This window comes from Anas platyrhynchos, chromosome 3 (assembly GCF_047663525.1).
Source record: "Anas platyrhynchos isolate ZD024472 breed Pekin duck chromosome 3, IASCAAS_PekinDuck_T2T, whole genome shotgun sequence".
In the NCBI taxonomy this organism is placed as follows: domain Eukaryota; kingdom Metazoa; phylum Chordata; class Aves; order Anseriformes; family Anatidae; genus Anas; species Anas platyrhynchos.
This window is the reverse complement of record NC_092589.1, coordinates 48,096,781-48,120,561: the sequence shown is the minus strand read 5'-3', so window position 1 is coordinate 48,120,561 and position 23,781 is coordinate 48,096,781. Positions and strand designations below refer to the sequence as shown.

The window sequence follows — 23,781 nt, the reverse complement described above, 5'->3', positions numbered from 1 at the left end:
CTTGGAAAATTACAGCTCAAATGGCTAGTATTTGGCAACGTTACTAGCAACTGAAAACAGGTTCTCCTAGTTGGAAGTTTCAGGTAGCATTAATAAGACAGCATTCCCACAGTACCTGCAGTAATTCAGAAGAAAAACATGTGGCTGATCTTCACAGTGTGTTATATAGAATTTAAGCATTCTAATCATTCCATTTTATTATCAAAAATTCCACAGCGATCTACTGAAAGTATATTTTTTCTGAGTTTTCTAAGTCCTTGCAGTTATCTTAAAAATACATACACACATGCTAAGTAAACTGTTGCATAATAGAAGTTATATTTTAAGTTATATAACATATTTGGACAACTATTTTCCTTCCGTCCTTCCTACTGCTCTGCTTTACTCACATATGTCAACCAGCTCTGCAACACCAAGACTTTCTCCATTGTCCTCCTACTCAGGACCTCCCAGATCTCACAGGGCCTGAGATTCAGGGTGTTTCCTTCCCCTCAGCACACATCTGACAGTTAATTGAGTAATTAAAACAAAGATTGTGGTTGTGAGTGGGCAGGAAGAACCTTAAAATGCGGACACAGACTTATAGCAAATCTCCTAACATTTCTTCAGCGTTACGAAAAAAATATGAAGGAAACAACAGAGTTAAAGAGTCTGAAGAATTCTTTTTTCCTCAAGCTCCCTACTCATATATATATACTCTCTGCCCAAGCTGACAAGAAAACCTCAGCATAAAGAAAGCACTTATGGTTGGTACCTCTAATGAAGTCTAGTAACTGATACGAATCATCTCACCTACCTCCAGGTCAGTGAAAAGCCCCTGGTTGTTCTGAAGTATGGCATACATGCAATGTGCAACTGTAACTGCATGCTTCCAGTTGTGGTAGGGCACACGGCGATAGTTCTTCTTTACAGACATAGTAAATCGGCATAGCTTTTCAAGTTCAAAGCTAGAAAATAATGAATTTGGTGAGAAATAAAAATAGAAAAAAAAAAAAAACAACAGAGGAGTGAACATGACTCATTGCTTATGAGAGTCATTCAAGTTTTGGCAAGGACAAAAGAGTATGAGTACTTGACAATATTCGTAGTTTAATTTGTAAATTTCTGTAATGTAAACTGAACTACCCAGCTCACGCAACACAATTACATAATGTTATCTGCTTCCAAAAGCTTCAAGTGCTGTTTCTTTAAATTATTATCTATTCAACCTGTGAAATAGTGAAAACCTATATCTAATTAACAATTTGAAAATATAATTTTATCAAAACATAAAATTAGGGAGGTTTATGCAAACGTTGAAGAAATAATCCTGTTTAAAGTGAAATCTCAGTTAAATACCAAATGCAAAAATTGTTTTGATTCAAAAATGTTGAGATGCTCCATAATGACATTATGAAAAACATATATATATATATACATACACACACACACATATATATATATCACTCAATATATATAGGTTTTTTTTGTTGTTTTTTTTTTTTTTCATTTTGGCCAAATGACCAGAAATTCATATTTCAGTGTTTCTGCATTTTTCATCAAAATAAATCATTGTTAGGTAATTGCTTTTACAGGATTTTTTTTATTCTTCTTGATATTATTATATGCAAAGTGAATCTATTTTCAAAAGTATTTTTACTAAGGTAATGTTAAAAAGTAGTTAGAAAGTCATTGTTATGTTTGGTTTATGTGCTCATTAAGAATGTTTTTGAGACACTTTGTATCCTCCAGTATTAGAGCTCTACAAAACCTTTGAAAGGAAAGAAATCTTTTTGTTTGCAGATGGGAAATTCAGGCATAGTTTAGGTATCAGGTAAAATTTTCTAAAGTAATTAGAAGGCTGCCAGGGTAAAAAAGCACTACTATGCCCAGAAGTGAACAGAAGCTACCAGAGTCCCAACTCACTAACTTTCTTCGTCATGAAAAGATCAGTTTTCCTTTATTTTCTCTCTCTCTCTTTTTTTTTTTCCTGTTTGACTTTTTCCATGTTTTTATCATGTCTCGCAAGGCTCATGGAAGCTTTAATGGAAGCATTGATGTCCTAGCTGTCCTTGTTTTGGAGGATTGAGAAGATCTGTACTTTCAGAAACTAAATATAAGTCTGTCAGGCCTCCTTTTCAAATATTTTTCTCACTTTTATTTCTTTAACTTTGTATGTGAGACTTGAGACATTTGAAAAATGTGAAATGGATATCAATTCTTTCCCACTAATTCTTACACCTTGGCAAAGTGAACTAAAAACAACAACAACAACAACAACAAAAACAGTAGAAAATTTGAACCCAAATCCTGAAGCCACAGCCATTCTTTCAGGAATGGAAACAACCTAATTACACTGAGAAGTAGAGAACTGCATTTAAAATAATCATCCAATTCACAATATGGAAGAGGAGAAGAGAAAGACCTTCAGATTTGACTATATTCAGGCTTTGAGGGCATGGAGATTCATCTAATTATTAAGATGAAGCTGACACCAATAAATTTTTCCCAAATGTTTCTTCCTCCATTTTGCCAGGAGACACTTCCCTTTTCTTTCACTCATCTGTGGATTTTTCCACAATTCAGAGCAGTTCCTTTTTCTCAGCAATGGAAGCATTAGCCAAGACACTACTGATCTTGGTAATGGATGCTGAGAGAAAGGACAATAAATGAAATGACATTTCATTCCAAAATCACTCATTTACATACATAATGCACAATGATCATAGAATCAAATAATGGTTTGGATTGGAAGCAACCTTAGAAATCACCTAATTCCAACTAGCCTGCCACGGACAGGGACTAGCCTCCCACCAGATCAGGTTGCTCAAAGCCCCATCCAACCTGACCTCAAACACTTCCAGTGATGGGATATCCACAGCTTCTCTAAGCAACCTGTTCCAGTGCCTCAACACCAACGGGTAAAGAGTTTCTTACTCATATCTAACCTAAATCTTCCCCTCTTTTAGTTTAAAACCATTCCTTTTTGTCCTATGACAAAGAGTTCATCCCCAGCTTTTCTGTAGCCCCCTTTAGGTACTGGCAGTCCCCTGTAAGGTCTCCCAGAGCCTTCTCTTCTCTAGGCTGAAAAACCCCAACCCTCTCAGCCTGTCTTCAGAGGAGAGGTGCTCTATCCTTTTAAGCATCTCCCTGGCCCTCCCCTGGACTTGTTCTAATACATCCATGCCCTTCTTCTGCTGGGGACCCCAGAGCTGAACATAGTGCTCTAGGTGGAGTCTCATGAGAGCAGAATAGAGGAGGGAGGATCCCCTCCTTTCACCTATTGGCCTGGCTTCTTTTGATGCTGATAACAAATCTATTTTGCAAGATAAGGTCCAACCTGGAATTATTTTAACTGTTTATTATAATTAATTTCAACAGATATATATTCTACAAATCAGTAGTTATGGACCATCTCCCTTTATTTGTGTGTAAAAAAGAAGAAAAAAAGTAAGTGCCTCCAATATCTTCACAACCTTCTGACTCAGAAACAATTTCAACTCAGAACCAAGCTGTACGTCTATATATTGTGTTGGAAGAACAACTTGAATAATAACTTGTTTGGACAATATAATGAGTTCTTTCATATCCATGAGGAGACGCCTGTGAGGCTGAGGACACCTGAGCTGTCCAGTCTGGAGAAAAGGAGGCTGTAAGTCAAACTTATTGCTCTATTCAGCTTCCTGGGGAAGGGAAGTGCCAGTCTCTGCTCCCCGGTTACTGGTGACAGGAACAGCACAAAGCTTTACCAGGAGAGCTTTAGACTGGACATGTGGAAAAATTTCTTCACTGCACAAACACTGGAAGAGGCTTCCTAGTGAGGTAGCTGATGCCTAGTCAGTGTTCAAGAGATGTTTGGACAATGCCTTAATCATATTTTAACTTCTGATTATCCCTGAAGTGGTCAGGCAGTTGGACTTGATGATCTTTGTAGGTCCCTTCCAACCAAACTATTCTAATCTAATCTGTCCCTAAATTTTATGAACCGAAGACCAAGAAGCTAGGACAAGAGACTCAGCCTGCTTTTGACAGCCCTGTACAGACCACGCATAGTAAATAAACTCCAAAGAAAATATGACTGTGCATTAGGAAATAATGACCTTAATGTTTCCGAATAAACAAATGCATAAGCAATGGAATTAAAGCAAGAAATCATGCAGTTCATACCAGGCTGTCCCACAGGACTGGTGAACCATGTAGACAAAAATGGCAGGCCAGACATCCTCATAGGGGCTGATGTCAAAGTGGTATCTAAGAAGAAAGTTTCAGCTTGGTAAGAAAAAACACTCTTTCTTAAGAAAGTGAATATGACTAGATAATGTATATCTGACAGCATGCACTTGTTTCTGAAAATACACAGGGTATATCTACCTGACTTTACAGGGTATATCTTCCTTCAATGTAGATTAATATTTTTCTAGTATGGTCAAGGCAACTACGATGCTTAGCCTTTGGCTTTGTTTAATTAATAGAAGCATAAACCTTCATTTAAGAATCCATTGTTTAATAATGTACAACAATCTGTGTTCACTCCTAAAATTTACTTTTCTCCCGAGAATTGTAAGGATGGTGTGTCCAATAATACCTTTACTACCTTTTTGCCCAAAAATTTCTGTCATGAATTTGGTGAGACTTGCTTTAATTTCGATATAGCAAAAGTCACCTTTTACTGGCTAATAGAAATTAAACACAGACTTCAAAAATCAAACTTTTTTTTTTTTATGACTGCATTTTTTATGTTTCATTAGCTAAGGACTTCCCCTCTCTCCGTATCAACATTTAGGCCTAATGCTAGGTACTTGCTCAGCAGAACTGTTTGTCCTTTGATTATTAATTAACCCTTTTCTCTGCACCTGCTGTGCTGCAAGTCTTCTATTTACTTTCCACTGAACCTAGCTAAACACTTGCTCATGTATGTGATGTACTGAACAGCACAGCAGATGCAAGAGAGCTGAAGGTAGCTGAATTGCTTGAAAAATGGTTAAATGTATTCAGAGTTCTCAAACTAAAGGATGTTAATATAATTTAGAATAAAACCTGTCATCTTTACAAGTAAAAGTCATTTTGGTGAGGAGGTGGGTTATATAATATCATCTAACAAAGCATAAGAAATTGTGTTGCAAAGAATAAGCTTCTGTTAGGGTGTAATCCTGCAGGCTGCTAATACTCCAGCTTTCAAGCAAATCACTTCAGCATGTAATGAACTTTAACCGAAAGAAGTCTCTGTTAAGCATATGCTTGCATGCTTTCTCAGTCACGGCTGCAGTGTATAACACTCGACAGGAGCGAGCTCTAGAGATCAGGTTAATGAAAACAGTTTAGATTTTGTGACTCAGAACTGTGGAGTTTTGATTTTAGGCACCTGGTCACTACAGCAGAATTTATTGTCCTGGGTCAGAAATGGTGACTTAAAAACTGAGGTGAGTCCCAATGTCAGTACTGAGTGGGAAATACAAATCAAACAGACAAAGGCACATCTTCAGCGCATGGAAGACCCATGAGATCTGATAGAAACTGAATTATTTCAGAGAAAGTCTTAGATTATTCAGATATTGCAGACTAAGGAATGGAAAGTCCTCCAAATTTTGGGCTGTAACTTTAAACCTTAGCACATGGGACTCATAACACTGAATTATCTTCAGAGGTTTAGAGTTCTGTATCCATTTTTCCCTCCTTCGAGAAACACAGAGGCAAAAAACACAAAGGCAAAAACAAAAACAGGGAGGAGCTGAATCTTTTATTCTAAAACATATAAATGGGGATGACGTCCTGCCTTTGATCTTAACTACTCATGTAACAACTCAGCCTCCTTTCTGGGTCTGAGCTGGTGGTGACTTAGGAGCACTGGAAAGTAAATTCAGCTCTACATTCCTTAGATATAAATTAATACTTACTGCAACTACTGTAGATATGCATGCCTATGGAAAATGCTACCAATCTAGGTAGGTATTATTTTACATCTTTGATATATACAGTTTGCTCATAGGTCATAAAGTTTAAATAGGTATAAGATTGCTAGAGATAAACATCTATGATATTGGGATAGTTCTATAATGAAAGTGCTTCCTACAAAACCCTTAGCTATACCGAGGGAACAACAATAATATTTTTCACAATCAGGTAACAGTTGTAACTGTTGATATATTGAAAATACACTTACAGTTCAATTTCTTTATAAATATGTGGAGGCAGTGTACAGTGCATTAGGTTTTGCCACTCTTCTGCTGTACAAACACTGTGGTAGGATAATTTCTCCATTGTTACACGGTAAATACACTCTGAATGGCGAATTCTGTGGTACATCTGAAAAAGCAAAGTCATTCATTAATGTGACATTTTAATCAAGTTAAAACACCATTTATTTCCTGTATTCAAGCACTTATTCTTAAACTACACATTTAAAAAAAAAAAAAAAAAGTTAATGATTTTGGCTGCCCAGCTTTACACATCAGAAAAAATAATAGGAAATTTGGAACTTGGAACTTTTGAAAAAAATGGGCCTTCAATAATATCATTCAGCGCTTACTCTCTCACAGGTACAAATCTAAGGCTTGTCTAACTTTTCACTGTGTCTAAACTCTCCCAAGAAAAAGAACTAATGTTCAGAAATTAAAAATAGAGCTTACATTGTGGTGACAGAAATAAAACTGATATCAGGTGGGGCACAATTCATATTTTGTGTCACTACATAAATTCAATTATTAATTGGTACAAATAACTGCTACTTATGTACAGTAAAAAGCACAAGTGGTGTTTTTCATACCTACATTACCATGCAGTAACAGTGAAAAATTAATACATTTAATTACTGAATGGTTCAAACAGTTATTGTGGACATGGCATGTTTTGTACACAAGTGAGGACAGAACAAAAGTAAAGGAAAATTCAGGAGCAGCATGCCCTGAATAATAAGGTTCACCATTTAAAATGAGTAAATTCACACACAATGGACTGACTGTATAGGTCCAAGTTTCATTTATATGCAGACCTCTTTACTTGTCTTAAATCGTGTGGAACACGTTTAAATAAGTGCAGATAAAATTTACTGCATCATAATACTGACAGTATGATGTAAAACAGCTTAACATAAATCACCAGGTTTAACTGACATGGTATCTTACCTCCCATGAATATGACACATTTCTTCAGCATTGCATTTTTATTGCATCTTTGTACTTACATAGTAATGACCATTAAATTGTTTGCACTTTCTACATGAATAGTAATTTTAGATAAAATAAAGAGTTTAAACACAAATATAGGATCCACTCTTGGAAGCGTGGGTAATTATGACAATAACACAGTATATAAATGTATAAATATTTTTTAATATTAAGCATATGGAATGGAGATAATGTATATAATCTCCATCCCCCTGATAAATTTTTAAAACATGTGATCTGAATTTATAAAATTAAATAAGAATAATATTTTATTAAAATTTTTTATTAAATGTTAAAATTATTTTATAATATTAAAGAAGAATAATATTTTCTAATGGAAAAGACTAGACAGTTATGATTCACATTTCAGTTTGTTCTCTCAATTTAGCTACATAAAATGGATGCATCCAGAGTACAATTATTTCAGAAAGCATCAAACAAATCCCTACTTATCTATTAAAACACAACTATTCAGTAAAGAATTCAGTGATTCTTCAATGATTCTGTTTCCTTATTAATTCAATGGAACAGATTTATGGATTTTAGTAATCTGGAAAATCAAACAGTAGATTAAGATTCTAAATTTTAAGATTATAACAGTTTACAAAACTGTAGATAAAACTTACATTAGCACAGTGTAAGGCTAAAGCACAAAAGACTGCAAACATTTTAAAGTTGTTCTCATCAGTTTTAGAGAAGGCACTTCCACTTATTTTGTTCACCATTTGCACAACGCCTATTACACTTCCTCGGCTCACAATAGGCATGCACAGGATATTTCTGGTTGTGTAGCCTGTATAGAGGTCTACTTCTCTGGAGAGCCAAACAAGAAAAAGAAAGAGAGAGAGAGAGAGAGAGAGAGAGAATATTATTAATTAGTATCTATTCCTTGTTCCCTAGAAATGTTGATGTACAATACAGCAAATAATTTTAAGGTAGATGTAATTAGTACCTGCATGAAGTTCACCTCTAAGTTCTCACATATTTTCATCTACAGTGTCAGAGTTAGAAAGAACTTTTAAATTCTTTAATCTCCATTTGCAAGACAGAGAATAAGTATTTCCTCAACTGTATAGATGGAATATTGAAAAAACTGAATATGTTTAAGTATTACCCATGACTTTGTTAGGAAAAATACATATATATTCTTATTTATTTTTTCTCCCCTAAAACCATTCAGATTCCAGGATTGCTAATATATAAAATCAGCAACAGTTTACCTAACTGGCAGAATTCCATAACAGGAAATCAACAAATTTTTTCTCCTGATACTTATGTTAGATAAAAAAAAATAATACTTTTTTTTTATTATTATTTTAATATCTTAAAAATACCTCCAATGGCAAAAACATTTAAAGGGATATCCATAGGCTTAATCAGAGTATCACAGCTCCATGAATGCATCCTAATGTGAAACTTAAGTAGGAAATTTTAAGTACACTGAGTTAAGTTTACTGAGCTATCTGTTTTACCCTTATGAATAACATGCTACCTGTTAAAGCGTGGATCTGCATAGGCATCAGGGATGTTAAGGACTTCCCCCGTTCTTGCCACTTGACCAGCTATTCCTTTTTCTATAGAAAATCTGCAGAAAATAAAAAATGTGTGTTAGCCACAATATGAACTATTTGGAAAAGCATTTTTCCACTGGAGTCTGTCTTGAGCACGGTAATGGATATTTGTTCCCAATCAGCGTCATTTTGATGCTTTTAGGAGAAAAATCTTACAAGACAACAACTAGTAGTAAATGATAAAATAAAAGTCAAGTATTTAAATAGATACTTTCTGAAAACATTTTATATAACTATAGAGTTGAAAACAAAGGATGCCATAGTATGACATTTTAGTGACAAAAAAATTCAATGTCTTCAATAATGCGGGAGGTTATGTCTAAAAACATGACTTTTGTACAAAACCTGACTTGTGTTTACCTTCACAAGCTGTCAGTTTTATCGTTGCTTTTACATATTCATTGGTTATTCAAAGGGCAGGTAAATTTCATAAAAATAAAGTTTGGAAGAAGACCAGTGGAAATGTCAAAGCTAATCGTCATATGCATTTGCTATGTAAACTTCAGAATAACTATCGTGTTTCATCTCATGACGTTCAAACAATACCGTGATACTAACTGTACCACTTAATTACCACCAGAAAATTAAACACAGCAAATATATTCCAGAGTTGAATCAGAAAATTTACAAGTCTGTATTGCTAAGAAATAATTTTCAATTCCTCGACATAGAACAGTTATGGTATACAAGCACAAAACATTTTGTGGGGGAAAAAAGTCACATGGAACTCTTTTAAATCTAAGCATACCTCCTGCCCCTGCTGAAGTTGGTGACAAAGCTGACAGGATTTCACCCTGTACACCTGTATTAGTTTCTCCTGCTGTTTCTTATGATATGAACATTACACCAACTCAGACCCTTTGCTGATGAGTGACTCAATGTCACTTTCTTACAGATAATTAGGTTATACTTTTCTCTCAGTATACATCACCCTTGAAATGGCTCATACTCTTGTAACTCAGTCAACGTTTCAATAATTTTCATGCAGAAAAGACAAAGATATAAGCAAGAAAAGCAATTATCAAGGAGTATGAAAGTGTATGTTAAAACAGGCCACCTTCCTACTGTACACCGCCTCACTGCTTGTCAGTATGTAAATTGCACTAATTTTTGACTCCTTCCACTTGCACTCATACAATGTAGTAAGTGGGAGTAAGTTTGTCTAAAGGAGTCCAAGTGAAGACATGAATCACATTTCACTTTGGCCCAGAACTTCAAAAGTAAAAGGAGGAATTGAAAAGAATTCTGAGAAATTCACTGCTGCCTGAGTATTTTAATAAAATTTAAATGTTCTGTATTTTTAAGAAGCTGCAGGTTTCAAACCTGTATATCTATTATTTGTCATTTTTGAAAAGTGAAAAATGTTTTAATTACTTTTGCATTTTACCTCTTTCATTGAAAATATTCATACATGTACAAACTATACACTTGTGACATGAACCAGAAACACACATCAATTTCACCATTCTGAGCACACTTCAGAATCACAGCTCTTTGAAAGTTTTAAAATACTCTAAATTCACATGAGAAAAATTTAAACTAAAATACTGGACCTAAAATCTTCAAAACCAATTTTCAGTTCATACGAGATTCTACGTATGCCTAATCCATCCGTAGGAAGTTCAAATTGTGTTTCCTTGCTTTGGATGTGCTTGAATAGCACTAATTTCAATTCCTCTTGGGAACCCTCTTGGGAAAAATTGTCCCATACTGGCAGAACTATGGATTAGGTGCACCTTTACCTGCACCTTTACCTACCTCAGAACACCTCTGTTTTTTTCCCAACATGATTTCCAAAAGGACCGCCTCCGGAAGACGGCATTTCCAGGAGTGACGTTATAGCTTCAGAGACGTTGTTTCGATGGCACTGCAATGTCATTCCCAGAAGTACTACCTTCTGGAGGCGGGTCCTGGTGGGAATGATATCACAGTATGACAAGTATTGTCAGGGTACCTGCAGATAGGCACAGAGACTGGGTAATAAAATGCCTGCACATCTGTAGTTATAATGAAACAGCATTCTTCTGCTAGCTACTCTTACCTTATTTCTTTGGTCTTCTTAAAAACCGGTTTCCCATCATTTTCTTCTCCAATATCAAAAAGGTCTGAATACAGTTCCTTGTTTTTGTGGTCAACCTGGAAGAGTGCACATCTATCTGCATTCACCAGGTTTTTTGCATATATCTACAGACAAAAGACAAAACTAGAGTTAATGGTCATGGGTTAGATTATCTTCAGTTATTTGTCTGATAAAAACATAAATCCTTAGAAGTTTGAAAAACTTATCCAATGTGAAAACCTGTTTGAAGCAGCATCCACCTTCACAGCAATATTTTAGGATACAATTCAAAAGGAAAGTGTGATATGCTTTTTCAAAATTTTCTGTAAATTAATGTGATCTTTCTGAGAAATGCAGACCTATCTTTAGAGGCTTGAATGTTTGCTAAAAAAGAAAGGGCTTTCTAATTTAACTGTATTTCAAGTACAAGGAATGCTTTTCATAATGGTACCTTTCCCTCTATTTTTAGAAATTATTCATCTACATGTGATTTTAAATAGACAGTATACAGCAAGACTTAAGAACATTTTTTGGCTTTTTTTTGTGTGTCTTCAGTGCAAATATAATGGTGAATATCCAGTGAAGGAAGACATAACAGAGAGTCTAGTGTTTGTTTCTAAAAACAAACAAAAAAACAAACAAACAAAAAAAAATGTAAATGTGCCTGTGACACTCAAAAATAAACAGATGAAAATTAGAAATTTCATGATAGATTACCACTTGCAGCAGTATGGGAAATAGATGCAACCTCCTGATACTAGGGACAGTTCTTGGACAAAAATTCAAAAATTGAGAACTAGTAGGTTCTTCCTGAACTAAATAAAGGCCCCAAGATACCACCCATAGTCAAGTACCACAGTGTACATGAAGGCCATACCTTCATGGCCTTTATCATACTTCGAGCTAGCTACTTTCATCTCAGCAAAACTAATCGCCAGTCAGCACAGAACTTTGTCCCAGGAACACAGCAGAATTTCACTGAATGGTTTCTCAGGCTTAGGATGGACTTTCTGAGAACACTAGGAAAGCTAGGAAAGACTGTTGATTGTGTCACATGAGTAACACTGTGTTAAGATATATACTCAGGTTCAAGAATGTGCTCTGTCCTATTCAGGTATATCTCCTGCTTTTCTTATCTGCTCAGAAAGTATAGTAACTGCATAGTATAGAAAGGTATAAGGTGTCTTTCTGTCTCTCTCTCTCAATTGTACATGTATATATTCAGTCGAAGAAAGAGACTGATTATGATTACACCTTGGTCTTTGGTGTGTAGGACATGCAGGGAGGACAGCTGAGACTTCTCAGGCCTTCTGTATGAATGACCTCTTTTTTTTTTTTTCTCTCTCTCACTCTCATCTTTCAAACAATAACAACAAAAAAAACACCCAACCTAAAACATTTCATTTCATGTTAATGGAACTAGACAAATGTTAGACCTTTGCAGGAAGAACCTGTGAGATGGTAAATCACTGGCTGTGAAGCTTTACTCCACTGTCACATAAGCTATGTAACGTGCACTGCACAGAAACCATCTAGACTTTACAAAAGCTGGAGAGCTCTCCCATATTGAAAGAATCTGTGGCTAGATAGATCCTGCTGTTTTCTTCTGGTCCATCAGAGCAGGGTAAAACAGGGAGAGTGCAAGCTAAGACATAACTTTTGTGAAATATTGAAGTAGTGAGGTGAAACTGACTGTCACTCTTCTGTCCCTCTGAGATACAGAATATGCCACATAATGATACAGTCACACTCTCATAAAATGGCAATGTGTGCAAATGTAATAATTCAATTAATTGGCCCAAGAAACAGCCAACAACTACAGATCAAAAAGGAAGCTGAGTATGAAGCATCTATACAGGCTGAAATGCAGAACCAGGATACAGCCAAGTGTCTTTGAAAAGACAAGGAAAGAGTAAGCATATTTTACTGCCAAACGTGTTTTCCATCAGAACTCTCTTCACAGTGAAGAACAGGGAAGAACATGAATATTCATCCTCAGTGCCGTATGTTATATTACATCAGTTCTTTTAAATGTTAAGCAATGATTAAGCAGTTCATTTAAACTGGAAAAGTCAGTGTTCAGAAATGTATCCTATGTGCAAAAGTCTTGACAATGTACTAACTAGAATAAGACAAAAACTGCAAAATATTTTCTATAACTAATTCAAGTTTCTAAGTAAAACCACTTTTATATTGTTTGCATTTGTTGTTTCTTGTCTTTGAATATTGCAGCTAAGAATATCACTTTGAAGATTAGAGCATATGTTGGAATACTCTTGGAGAGTACATTTGAATATGCATATTGAACTAATAGTATCAGAGATATGATTAAGATTTACATTTAGGGAAAAGAACTGCAGTATTCAATGAATGTGCCTGAAGCTAAAAAATGTAATTCATTTTTTAAGCATTCAGAATGTGCTACAACCAACCAGTCCACCAGATATTCGTAGACACTGTTCAAGAAATAATTCCAAATTTGAAAATGATTCAAAACATTGTAATCTGTTTCTTGACTGTACGTCATGTAATTCATTGATTTAACACAGTCTGTTAGCTATTTCATTGGATTTGGCTTTCATGTTTTTTTGTTTGTTTGTTTGTTTGTTTTTTATAAAATATTGACTGGCTCTTTTGTTATGGCTGTAAATACTTCTGCAAAGCAAAGAGGATGTAATGTCTTGCACATCTCATTCAGCAGCTGGAACAAATACGCTAGAAATAATGTTTGACTTCCTACAGACAACTTCCTGAGGAATGTTTTGCAGCATGTAGAAAACTTGAATTTAGGAGAAAGGACAACAGGTTGATGTAATAAGAGAAACAGAAACCTTTTTGTTACAATTTTCAAGCCTTCAACATGCAATAGCAATGACACAGTTCAGAGACAGTATTGTGTCATTACTTATGAAAGCTGTGAAATGAAGTTATTGCAACAATCAAAATCAAGCTGACACCTTACTTTCCTCTTCCATATAGAGATGTTAATTTTGTTTGTATTATCACAAACAGTTCAGACATTTCAATGATGTGTAATGTCTTACTTTAAGGAAAGGAGAATGGAGGACTTTAATAACCAAGATTAAACAAGTTAGAAGGGAAAAAACAGAACTTACCATTATATGTTCAAGTAGAGAATCTATTGCAACTATATTATCAAAATATGTTCTGTAAAGAAAGAAGACTCAGTAAATATTTGCATTTAGCTAAACACTTCTCAAATGACTGTTGTGGGCTCTTGTTGGGCTCTTTTCAATTAACTTAATAGTTAATTGAAATAGGTGAGAAAAAATGTTTGCACCTTGAAAACGATTTACTTGCTTTCTATTGCACAAGGAATTCAGCAACGGTCCTACTAGATCTGTTCCTTTAAGCCATTATTCAATAATGACAGAACTCCTTCAAAAAAGAAAAAGACTACCAAACATTGCCTGCCTTGAACTGAACAGGCCCTGACTGGACAACACCAAAAAGGTATCAAAATGCTTTGCCATCTTTTACGCACTTAAAATTTTAAAAGGAGAAGCAAAAAGGGAAAGCAATCCGGAAGATATACATCAAACCAAAAAAAACCACAACCATCTCTTCCATTGTTCACTACAGATATATAACATTATCTGCATATGTTTTCAAAATGTCTCATTAGGTTTATGCATAGAGGATTATGTACTGAGAACTAGTAAATACCATGTGTTGTAACTAAATTCGTATCATATTAGTCTACTTAAATACTATCTAATAGTATTTAAAAGCAACAATTTATGAAACTTTTAATGAGTATTCTTTATTAGCCCAGGTATTTGCATATTGGTGTTGCAGAAGACTAATCTTGTGACTTAAAAAAAAAAAAAAAAAAAAAGTTATCTCAGTTTCACAGTGAAGGGGTAACTGCCCAAGGACAGTCAAGAACATTGAACGATAAAGGTCAAGCTTATTAGTAAAAGAAGCCTAAATCAAATCTTCCACATTCCAAGTCTTAATAACCCTTGGATTACAATGCTCCCAGGAGACAGAAAGACATTCTCCCATGGCCTTGAACACATATACAGCTCACTTCTGTTTGGTCTAGTGAAAAGGTATATAAAACATATAATACTGGTGTATAATACAATGTCTTACAATTTCAGAGACATGAAGAGGTGGAGCACTATATACCCTGCCCTTTCTACAATGCTATAGAAGATGTCCTACTGACACTGCATAGTAGTTAATTTCTCATTGAATAGGAAATCCTCTTTCCATATAAGAACATGTACAGACTGTGTCTAAAAGCAAACTGAGTATTTCCTTGCCAGTGCAATTCTTTGCCTACATAAAATTGATAAAGGTGTTAAATGATATTCCTTTTTTTTTTTTCCTCAAAGCATAGGCTTTCTTTTTTTGTTAAAACTAAAATATTCTAACAATTGATAATGCTATTTTCTAACAATTGATAATATATTTTTTTTTTTTTTGCAGAAAAATCTATTAAATATTTTCAGTATTTATTGTAATTTTTATCTTAAAATTTTAAAATACAAAATTCTTTAAAACAAAGTCAGTATTATTTACCAAAAGTAAATTGCCAGCCACTAAATTTGGCTAGATTAATCCAGTGTTCACAGGTAAACTTGCTCAGTACAGATGCTAGTAGCAGACAACCACTGTGCAAAGGAATGTAATGGTGCAAGACACCACAGCAAGAGAATGGCTCTGACAAGGGAATGATGAGAGTGCTCTTTAGGAGACATGCTCTAAAAATAAGCTGAAATTAAAAAATAAATAAAACAAACAAACAAACAAACAAACATTTCTAGGACCAAAATGTAGGAAAAACATCCAGGTACAGCCTACTTGCCCTCCATGCAAGAGGCAGGCTCCTTCCACCAATCTATCATCTCCCATTGCGGCAGAAGTGATTCAGCTCCCTGTATTTGCATTTCTGAGTTATGGCAGAGGCTTGCTGGACATCCTTTAATCCTATCAGCTTTAGAACTGTTCATCAAGACCCAAAAAACAATACCACCAACCCTTAATTATTTTAATTTACTATCTCTATTGTTTAAAGATGCTTGTAACAGTAACAAAGGAAAAGGGATGAAGGACAAGATCGATTAGAACACATAATTGACTTCACAAGTCTTAGAACAAACTTTCATACTTCTACATGGTTTTCGGCTTAATCTTTCATTTATCATGATGAGAAATTAAAATAACATATACCATACACAGTTACAGTTCTTTAAAAACAAAAACAGAGTCTCCAGAAAACACAGAGATGAACAACCGTGTGGCAGTCCTGATTCTTCAAGGTTATACCCTTGAAGTGCGTATACTTATGCATATATACTTATACATGCATGTAGAGGTCAAAAAATGAGGAGGGAAGAGCTGAAACAAATTGACTACATTTTCAAAAAATCCATACAAACCTTCTAAAACTGACCCTGATAAGAAATGACACCTGTTTATTCTTTTGGCATGCAGAGCCACGTTTAAATCCAATGGGGGTGGGGGGAACAACAACAACAACAACAACAACAAAAACTTGCTAAAGACCACAAATATAAATAAATTCTATATAAATAAAGCAGTATAACAGCAATACACCACTGCCACCTACATCATTCATTCTTAGCTCTGTGCCGAAGTTTTTCTGCCCTCTTCACCTGTTCAAATTAGAAAGCTCATCAAAGTAGACTGATGAGGTTATAGTGCAAATCATACTTACTTCGATACATCAAGCAAGAAGTCATTCAGTTCAGTCTGTTTGGCAAGGCCTCTGCACACCTGTGGAAGAACAGACTGTGTTATCATTTGTTCCAGGGGAACACTGAAGTCAGAAGGATCCTGAAGTCATGTGGTCTACCCATTTGATTTGTATTAAAAAAATACCACTCCTAGTGTATAGATATATTACACCATTGTATAAAATTAATAATAGGATTTGTGTATTGGGCTTCAATCTTAGCTATCTCTTTAGTAGCCTAGTAGTTAAGGCCTAATTCCAGATCAGAAGTCCCACATTCTTCCCAGGCAAGAACCTGGGTAGGGTGAGTATTCTCCTTTGGCCTGCAAGAGCTGAAGGGAAAGGAATGAAAATGAACAATGAACAGGCTTAAACTAAGTTTTTTATGTTTTGTTTTCTTAGACGTGAAAGACTTTACTGTTTAAGAGTGAGTCAGTATTATAAAGTGATGAGAAGTTCCAACTGCATGCGACTACAATTCTACTAGTGCACAGTAACCAAGGCCAGTAAATTCTTTTTGTATGTGCCAGGGTGAATGATCACACTAAATGAAGTAAATGATTTCCAGCAATGAGGTGGCAAATATTAGTCTTGAAAATAAAAGCAGGAAATTTTGTGCAAGCCTTCTGTGACGTTCATAAAAGACATCTTGAAAAAAATAATGTAATAATCTTCCTTCTGTGACTTGACAGATGAACCTGTTTCAGTATCTTCTGAGTGCTGATGGAATATGTTTAGATTCAGTGCTACTATCTTCTGTTAGCTGAAGGAACAATGCTTCTCAGTAAAGCTGTTGGGATTTGCTACAGGAGATAGCAGTGTGTGGAGCTTCATTAAGCACATCCTTAGCTGGAGTAGCTAGAGAACCATGAAGCAGCTAGCAAGGATAGCTTAAAGCAGGCTTAACTAGCAACACCTAATAATTTCAAACTGATTACTATGTGAGGAACCAGGTGGCCTGGCAGTTGCCTTCTTCCAAACAAAACAAAACAAACAAACAAAATACTGTAAAGTTGTTACAATTCCACTTCAATAATTATCTATCTACTTCACTAAAATTTCTTTTCTTTTAAAATCAAAGGAATAAAAAAAAAATGTTATTTATTAAGTCATTTGTTCCATGGTTGCAAGTGGAGAGAACTATATCAATAGACACCAGAAAATTTAGCATACTTTTTCAGGATCTGGGAAGGGCCTTAAATCAATGTTTTAGTAGTGACCCCATTTAAGTTTGAACATAATCCATATTTCTACCAATCAAGTCCTGGCAGAACGGCTACGTAATGAAAAATAATGAAAATCAACCCACACTTACTTGTACTTGATGTATTGCTACTGAAGCCCATGCAAGATTTGCTGTTGCAACCTGAAACAAAAGAGAAAACAAACAAATCTGAACAAACATTGAAAATGTCACACAATTTACATTAGATTTTTCTCTGTACAGCTAAGTGAATTAGACAAAGGCAGGCAGCACCAATTTGTGAGGAGATAATTATTTTGTGAAAATTTCTGTATACTTGCAATAACTTCAGTATCAGTAAGATGCATTCAGACGCTGGAGAACATTCCTCCACTTCTGTCATAAAGGTGGTTATCATTGCTCATAACCAATGGTATTGGCAACCCATCACGTCAGAAACATAACATCAAAACAAATGTCCCATGAGTCAAGGACATTAAAAATTATGTTATGTATATTTTTTTGAAAGACATCTGTTATAGAAATCAAATATAACATCTTTCTGGGGCTGCATCTCTTCAGCCACAAATATTTCCAGCTGTAAACAGGCACTGTCTCTTTCACTACCATTTTGGTGGCAAAAGAAACAGACCTGATCCCTCATCGCAAGACTAGTGTTTTAAAGTATGACAGTTTCCAGGCAACATTTCAAGTAAATGTCAGGTAAACTGCAGTTAACTAAGATGTGCTACCATGCATAATCTCCTGTCCTTGAAACACATAAGCTTTATAGGAACACAGAGGACACAAGTACTAAAAGTCTGCTGCTGCATTCCCTCCCTCATCATGTCCTTTTTTTTTTTTTTTTTTTTTAAGCAGAACACATTGTACAGATTTAATAAAAACTGCTAATGGTATTCAAAGGCTTTCTGAAACCTGAAAACAAAAAGAATGCTTTAGAACACTCAGAAAATGACCTTTAAATATTTTTAATTTACTAATAAAATATTTTTATTTAGTAGTCTGTCTTTTCCAAGTAGAACATTAATGAAATTCGGTTAAAGAAGGTATTTAATATAACATAAAAGATTCATACAGCTTTGCACAGAACAATGCATGTTTGAGACTTTCTGAATTGTAGAATGATTAATGTAATAGGATAAAATTTTAAAAAATAAAATAACTACATTGTGTGTAAGCAGAATTAATGAAGCACGGTATGTGTCTGGTCTTTTTGTTGTTCTGTGGACAGGGACACTAGCACCACCATACTAATCCAGTCCCCTGCCATGACCTCCGTGTACTGGAAAAAAGACACCAGCTGAGACACTGAGGCTGAAGCTACACATGTGCTGACTGCCTAGCTAATATACAAATATCTGCATCCCACTAAGCTTCTTAGGTTACTGATAAACAGAATCTATGATTGACAAATGTTACTATTTTTTTTCCTTCCTTGGGAGAACTAGTTTAATACCTCTTGTTGGCATGTTTTCTGCTTTTCGTGTAAGAATAATTACTCTTCAGTACAGATAAACTGTAGAGCATTTGTGCTCCATGTAACATCTCATAACACTATCAAGACAACAGACCTTGTAACACTATCAGGACAACAGACCTTGCTAAGACTCACCCATTTTGTCCTAATCTCTAAATTTAGGTTCATTTCCCTGAGGAAGGGTACAGATAGAAATGAACGACACAGTCCTGAGCCACCTTAGCATGTAGCTGGGACATAACGAGGCAAAAATCTCTGAGACATCTAATCCATTTTCAGATTCATCTGTCCTTGGCTAACAACTCAATGTTGAATGACAAATCGGCATGTGTGGACAATTTAACTGCACAGGCCTTATATAAATACAGTACACCATATAGCATACAGAACAGTCATGGAAATGGGAAAATGGATACGGATGGGAGTATCTGTGTGGGGAAACACCAGAACGAAAAAAATAGAAGAGGCTTTTATGAATGTCATGTAGTGATGGCATCTAGATTAGCGGGTCGTCCAGGTACCAGCATATGCAAACACAGTTTCAAAGAACATCTAAATCAGGAGAAAAATAACAGTGACGACACATCAAAAATGACATCTTGATGACTCACAGAGGTGGGACACACTAGAGAGACAAAATATGTCAACTCCTTAAAGCTAAAGACAGACTAAAAACCATCACATGGCTGCCAACCTAGAAAGAAACCAGGAGACAAGAGGACTCAACAGGTGGCATCCCTTGTTCTCCACATCCCTGAGAGAAGTCCTGGAGAGACTATCTGGATAACCACATCTCTTGTGCCTGGCTCTTGGAAAAGACCACTTAGACACACACATCTTGGTGCCTGCAAGCATGTGGATATATATAAGTATGCAAATAAGTGCTTCACTTATACTTTAAAGTAAAATCACTTTCTCCTAGCATAGCGAGTTTCTATATGATAGCAACAACATAGCAAAATTACATCCCACAATAGGGCTATCCCCTTGAGAAACAATATCAAAAACAAATTAACCAAAAAATATCTTTCCATCCTGTAAAATAAAGCTTTTTCTGGAAAGTTAAAATTGAGACCCAGTGTAACTTAGCAGTATAAAGTAGCTTCATTTTTCTGACATATGATGTACACTTGCAAAGATATGCTTTATTCGGCACTTTTGCATTAACTTCTTTAATGACTTTGTATTGAGTTTATAATCAATGAAGACAAATATTTGATGATAAAATTCACATATGAAAAAAACACAGAAGAGAAGAGTGAGAGAAGAAAGTTTGGAGGGTGTAGGGCTGAGGTGCTGGTCATTGTTGCAAAGGGGGGAATTGCAGAACAAGTTTTGGAAAGTGGTGCCTCACCTCTTGGTGACTTAGATGGAAGGCCTCTTTGCCCCAGTGACGATAAAGCTCCAGAATACCAATCAGATCACCAATTGCAGTGACGATGGGTAAACAAAGAACAGATTGGATACGAGTCCCTGATTCCAGTCCAGTACCTTTGGGAAATCGTTCATCCTAGAAAATGTAAACATAATCTGATAAAATGTAAATATCATAACATTAATATAAAAGATAAATTGGTGCTTTTCTCTCCCACCTGACTGATCAAATCTGCAGGAACATATATTCAATGATAAAATTCACTAAAAATCATAACTCCCAGCATAATTTACATTTAGCATTAAGACATTTACTAGAAAAGTTCCATAAAAAAATCTTATCAGCATTAATTTATATGTATAGATAAACTTAGTGATACAAAGTTAAATACAAAGTTTTGATATTAGCTTCAGGTTTGCTTTTATAATGCATTTTTTTCATTCTCATAGGCAGCAAATCAACACTTCATTGCTAATGCCAGTCCAGATTAAGAGAGAAGGAAAGAAACACACAAAGAAAAAAGAAAACTAGAGCATTTGTAATTATGAAGTTGGCTGCTCACATTTCAGCGTTACCAAGCAGCCAGCAGTGTTTGCAAGAGGATAAAAATCAAAAACTGAGGCTAAGGCTAAAGCTTTAGGTTATACAGAGTTATAATCCTCAACTGACTCCTGAGGAGAAAAACATTTTCCAAAAAAAAAAATTACATGAGAGAAAGTATTTCTCCTTCCCTTGCTTATGCATCCTGAATAAGCCCATGCACAATTTATATTAATAAATGTTAAAAATAACCTACCAGCTGCTATAAAAAGCCCAAATGCATAACATTTGCTTTAAGTAGGGAATATGCAACACTTTATAACTTCAACTCCTCGTGAATGAAAACTCACAAAAACCAGAGAAGCTACCTGTATGTTGAGGCAGTAACTAGCTGACCTGAAGCATGCCAGAAGCACTTGGTTGCACACAGTCCTTCTGTGCATGATTTTTACTAGCTGTTCCCTGCAGACACTGCTTAAAAAACACTCTCTTCTTCATGGCTGATCCCACTTACACTGGGGAATGGGATCCTTTCCTTTCTCAAAGAAAACAGGAAGTAATCTCTACCTTAATTACTAAGATGACAATTACTAAGATGAAAATTACTAAGATGACCTGAAAGTCTAAGAACAAATGACAGCCTCACACAAACTGGAAGGCAATGGAGAGTGGGAAGCACTTTTCAACACAAGCCTCCTGCATTCACTATTTAATTCTGTCTTCCACAGAAGAGGGGTGACGAGTCAGTTTGCATCCTAAAATCACAGGAAGGCAAACCATGTCACCACAATTAATCTTCCTTTTCTGGAGGGGTTAATAGAATAAAGAAGGACCAAAGTGAAAGGTCAGAGTGGGGAAATTGGACTGGGAATCAAAACAGCCAGTCCCCTGCTGCAGTGAACTTCCATCCTGCATAGCCTTCACAGAGGTTCACGACTTGAATTTCACAGTGAAAGGAAGTTAATCTTTTCTTCTTAGTACAACCCATTGAGGTACATTAGATGTTCTCTATGTACATCCAAACAGTCACTTCAAAACAGGAAATCTGTTTGGAGTTCTGTCAATAATCTGCTTATACTGTAAAACAACAAAGAGCTCAAAACTCCTCTCCACTAACTCTTCTTAGTATTAGGGATGTAAAATCAACACATACCATCTTAATATACAAGCCTATCATGACATTAATTGGAAATTACCAGTGACGATTTAAGCCTGTCTATTGTATCTCTATGTTATAGACAGAAAAAAACCTAACACCATAGAAACACTTGATACTCCAGGTAAGTACCAACTTCTACTACAGAGAAAGTAGCATCTGCTTTTTGTTTTCAAACATGGAGAACAGCATCCCTTCATCAGTATGGGGCAACTTCAAGACCCTTTGGGCTACCTTCTTCAGCACCTGTCCACCTGAGCGGTCCACCAGGTAGCGTGTGTATTTGGAATTTAAAATAGAATAAATAAATAAATAAAACTTTTAAAAACAGATGAAAATGTCCAATTTTGATCACTTTTGAGAAGATTCTTATTCTAAATCAAAAGAACTCAAGAGTACTGAAAACACTGAAGAGTAACCAATTTAAATAGTCTTGGTTTTCTCACAATCAGCCAATCATAAAGCATTCTCATAAAGTACAATTAACTACCCACTTGATGCAACTGCATAAACATGACTAGAGAATAAAGTTTTCCAAGAAATTAAAAAGGACAGACATACATGGTGCCAGGAGTTATCAGAATATTACATACAGATTTTCTGAATATTTAAATAAATGCATAAATTTCTGACTTTTGCAATCAGTTACATATGTAAATCTTGTCTAATAATCAGAACTGTGATTGACATTTGTTTAAGTATGAGCTAAGTGCTATAATTAAATCAAACTTTGATTATCTATATGGAAGTCTTTTTGTTTGGGATCAGTACACTAATTGATTATTTCAAGACCAAAAGGACAGAAGTTTTGAGTGCTGTCTTTAACTATAATACCCTTACTTCTATTATCTGACAACAAAAAGCTAATAAAAGACAAAAAACAATCTTTAAATATAGAAATGAATGAGATCTTCTGAATTTACTCCATGAAGTTAATCCAAAATAAAACTTATTTCCTTGGTAGCAAGACAGATGTTAATTACATTGTTATACATTCTGCTCAATAAACATATCAGCATCAAAATATTCATCCCATTAATATGTTGTATTCATCTCATTAAAAACAGAAAGCTTTTTACCCCCAGAATATCTTCTACTAACAACGTTTTTCTGGATCTGGCTACATAAGCAGATACTGTAGTGCCATGTGCAATGGGCCCTGCCGGAATGAGCCGTGGTTGTCCTTCTTTAGCTCCTGGTGGTGTAAATACACACAGACTCTAGTTAGAAGAAAAAAAAAAAAAAAAAGGAAAAAAAAGAAAAAATAATGTAATTAGAGAGCACGGCTACATTTACAGAGTTACTGTGATACGTATGTAGTTCAAAGGATTGAATAAAGTAGATAACAGAGAAACAGTTTTTGTGCTTTTGAATATGAAAAATAGTTTGTAAAACTCCATGTAACTCTTTCAAAATCATATAAAATCCCACTCTACGTTCAATATTCAGATAGCGAATAACTCTTCCGCTGAAGTCAGTCAGCACTTATATCAGTTGGATTATGTTTACCTTGAATGTAGTTCAAGACT

The 23,781-nt window shown here is 35.2% G+C and overlaps 1 protein-coding gene across 7 annotated transcripts in view; it reads right to left on the bottom strand.

Moving 5' to 3' along the window:
- The window catches only part of PDE10A (phosphodiesterase 10A), a 367,399-nt gene that overhangs the window by 27,648 nt on the left and 315,970 nt on the right, over window positions 1-23,781 (bottom strand). For 6 of the 7 annotated variants that reach the window (XM_072035843.1, XM_072035842.1, XM_027454257.3 and 3 more), the window contains 11 exons: window positions 23,332-23,472; window positions 20,536-20,691; window positions 17,816-17,866; window positions 16,483-16,541; window positions 13,889-13,940; window positions 10,755-10,897; window positions 8,635-8,727; window positions 7,769-7,955; window positions 6,140-6,282; window positions 4,147-4,230; window positions 797-947 (listed from right to left, as the gene is read on the bottom strand). In XM_072035843.1, the coding sequence (XP_071891944.1) occupies window positions 797-947; window positions 4,147-4,230; window positions 6,140-6,282; window positions 7,769-7,955; window positions 8,635-8,727; window positions 10,755-10,897; window positions 13,889-13,940; window positions 16,483-16,541; window positions 17,816-17,866; window positions 20,536-20,691; window positions 23,332-23,472 (1,260 nt within the window). The remainder of the gene's footprint in view (window positions 1-796; window positions 948-4,146; window positions 4,231-6,139; window positions 6,283-7,768; window positions 7,956-8,634; window positions 8,728-10,754; window positions 10,898-13,888; window positions 13,941-16,482; window positions 16,542-17,815; window positions 17,867-20,535; window positions 20,692-23,331; window positions 23,473-23,781) is intronic. The other variant, XM_072035841.1, reaches the window with a different exon arrangement.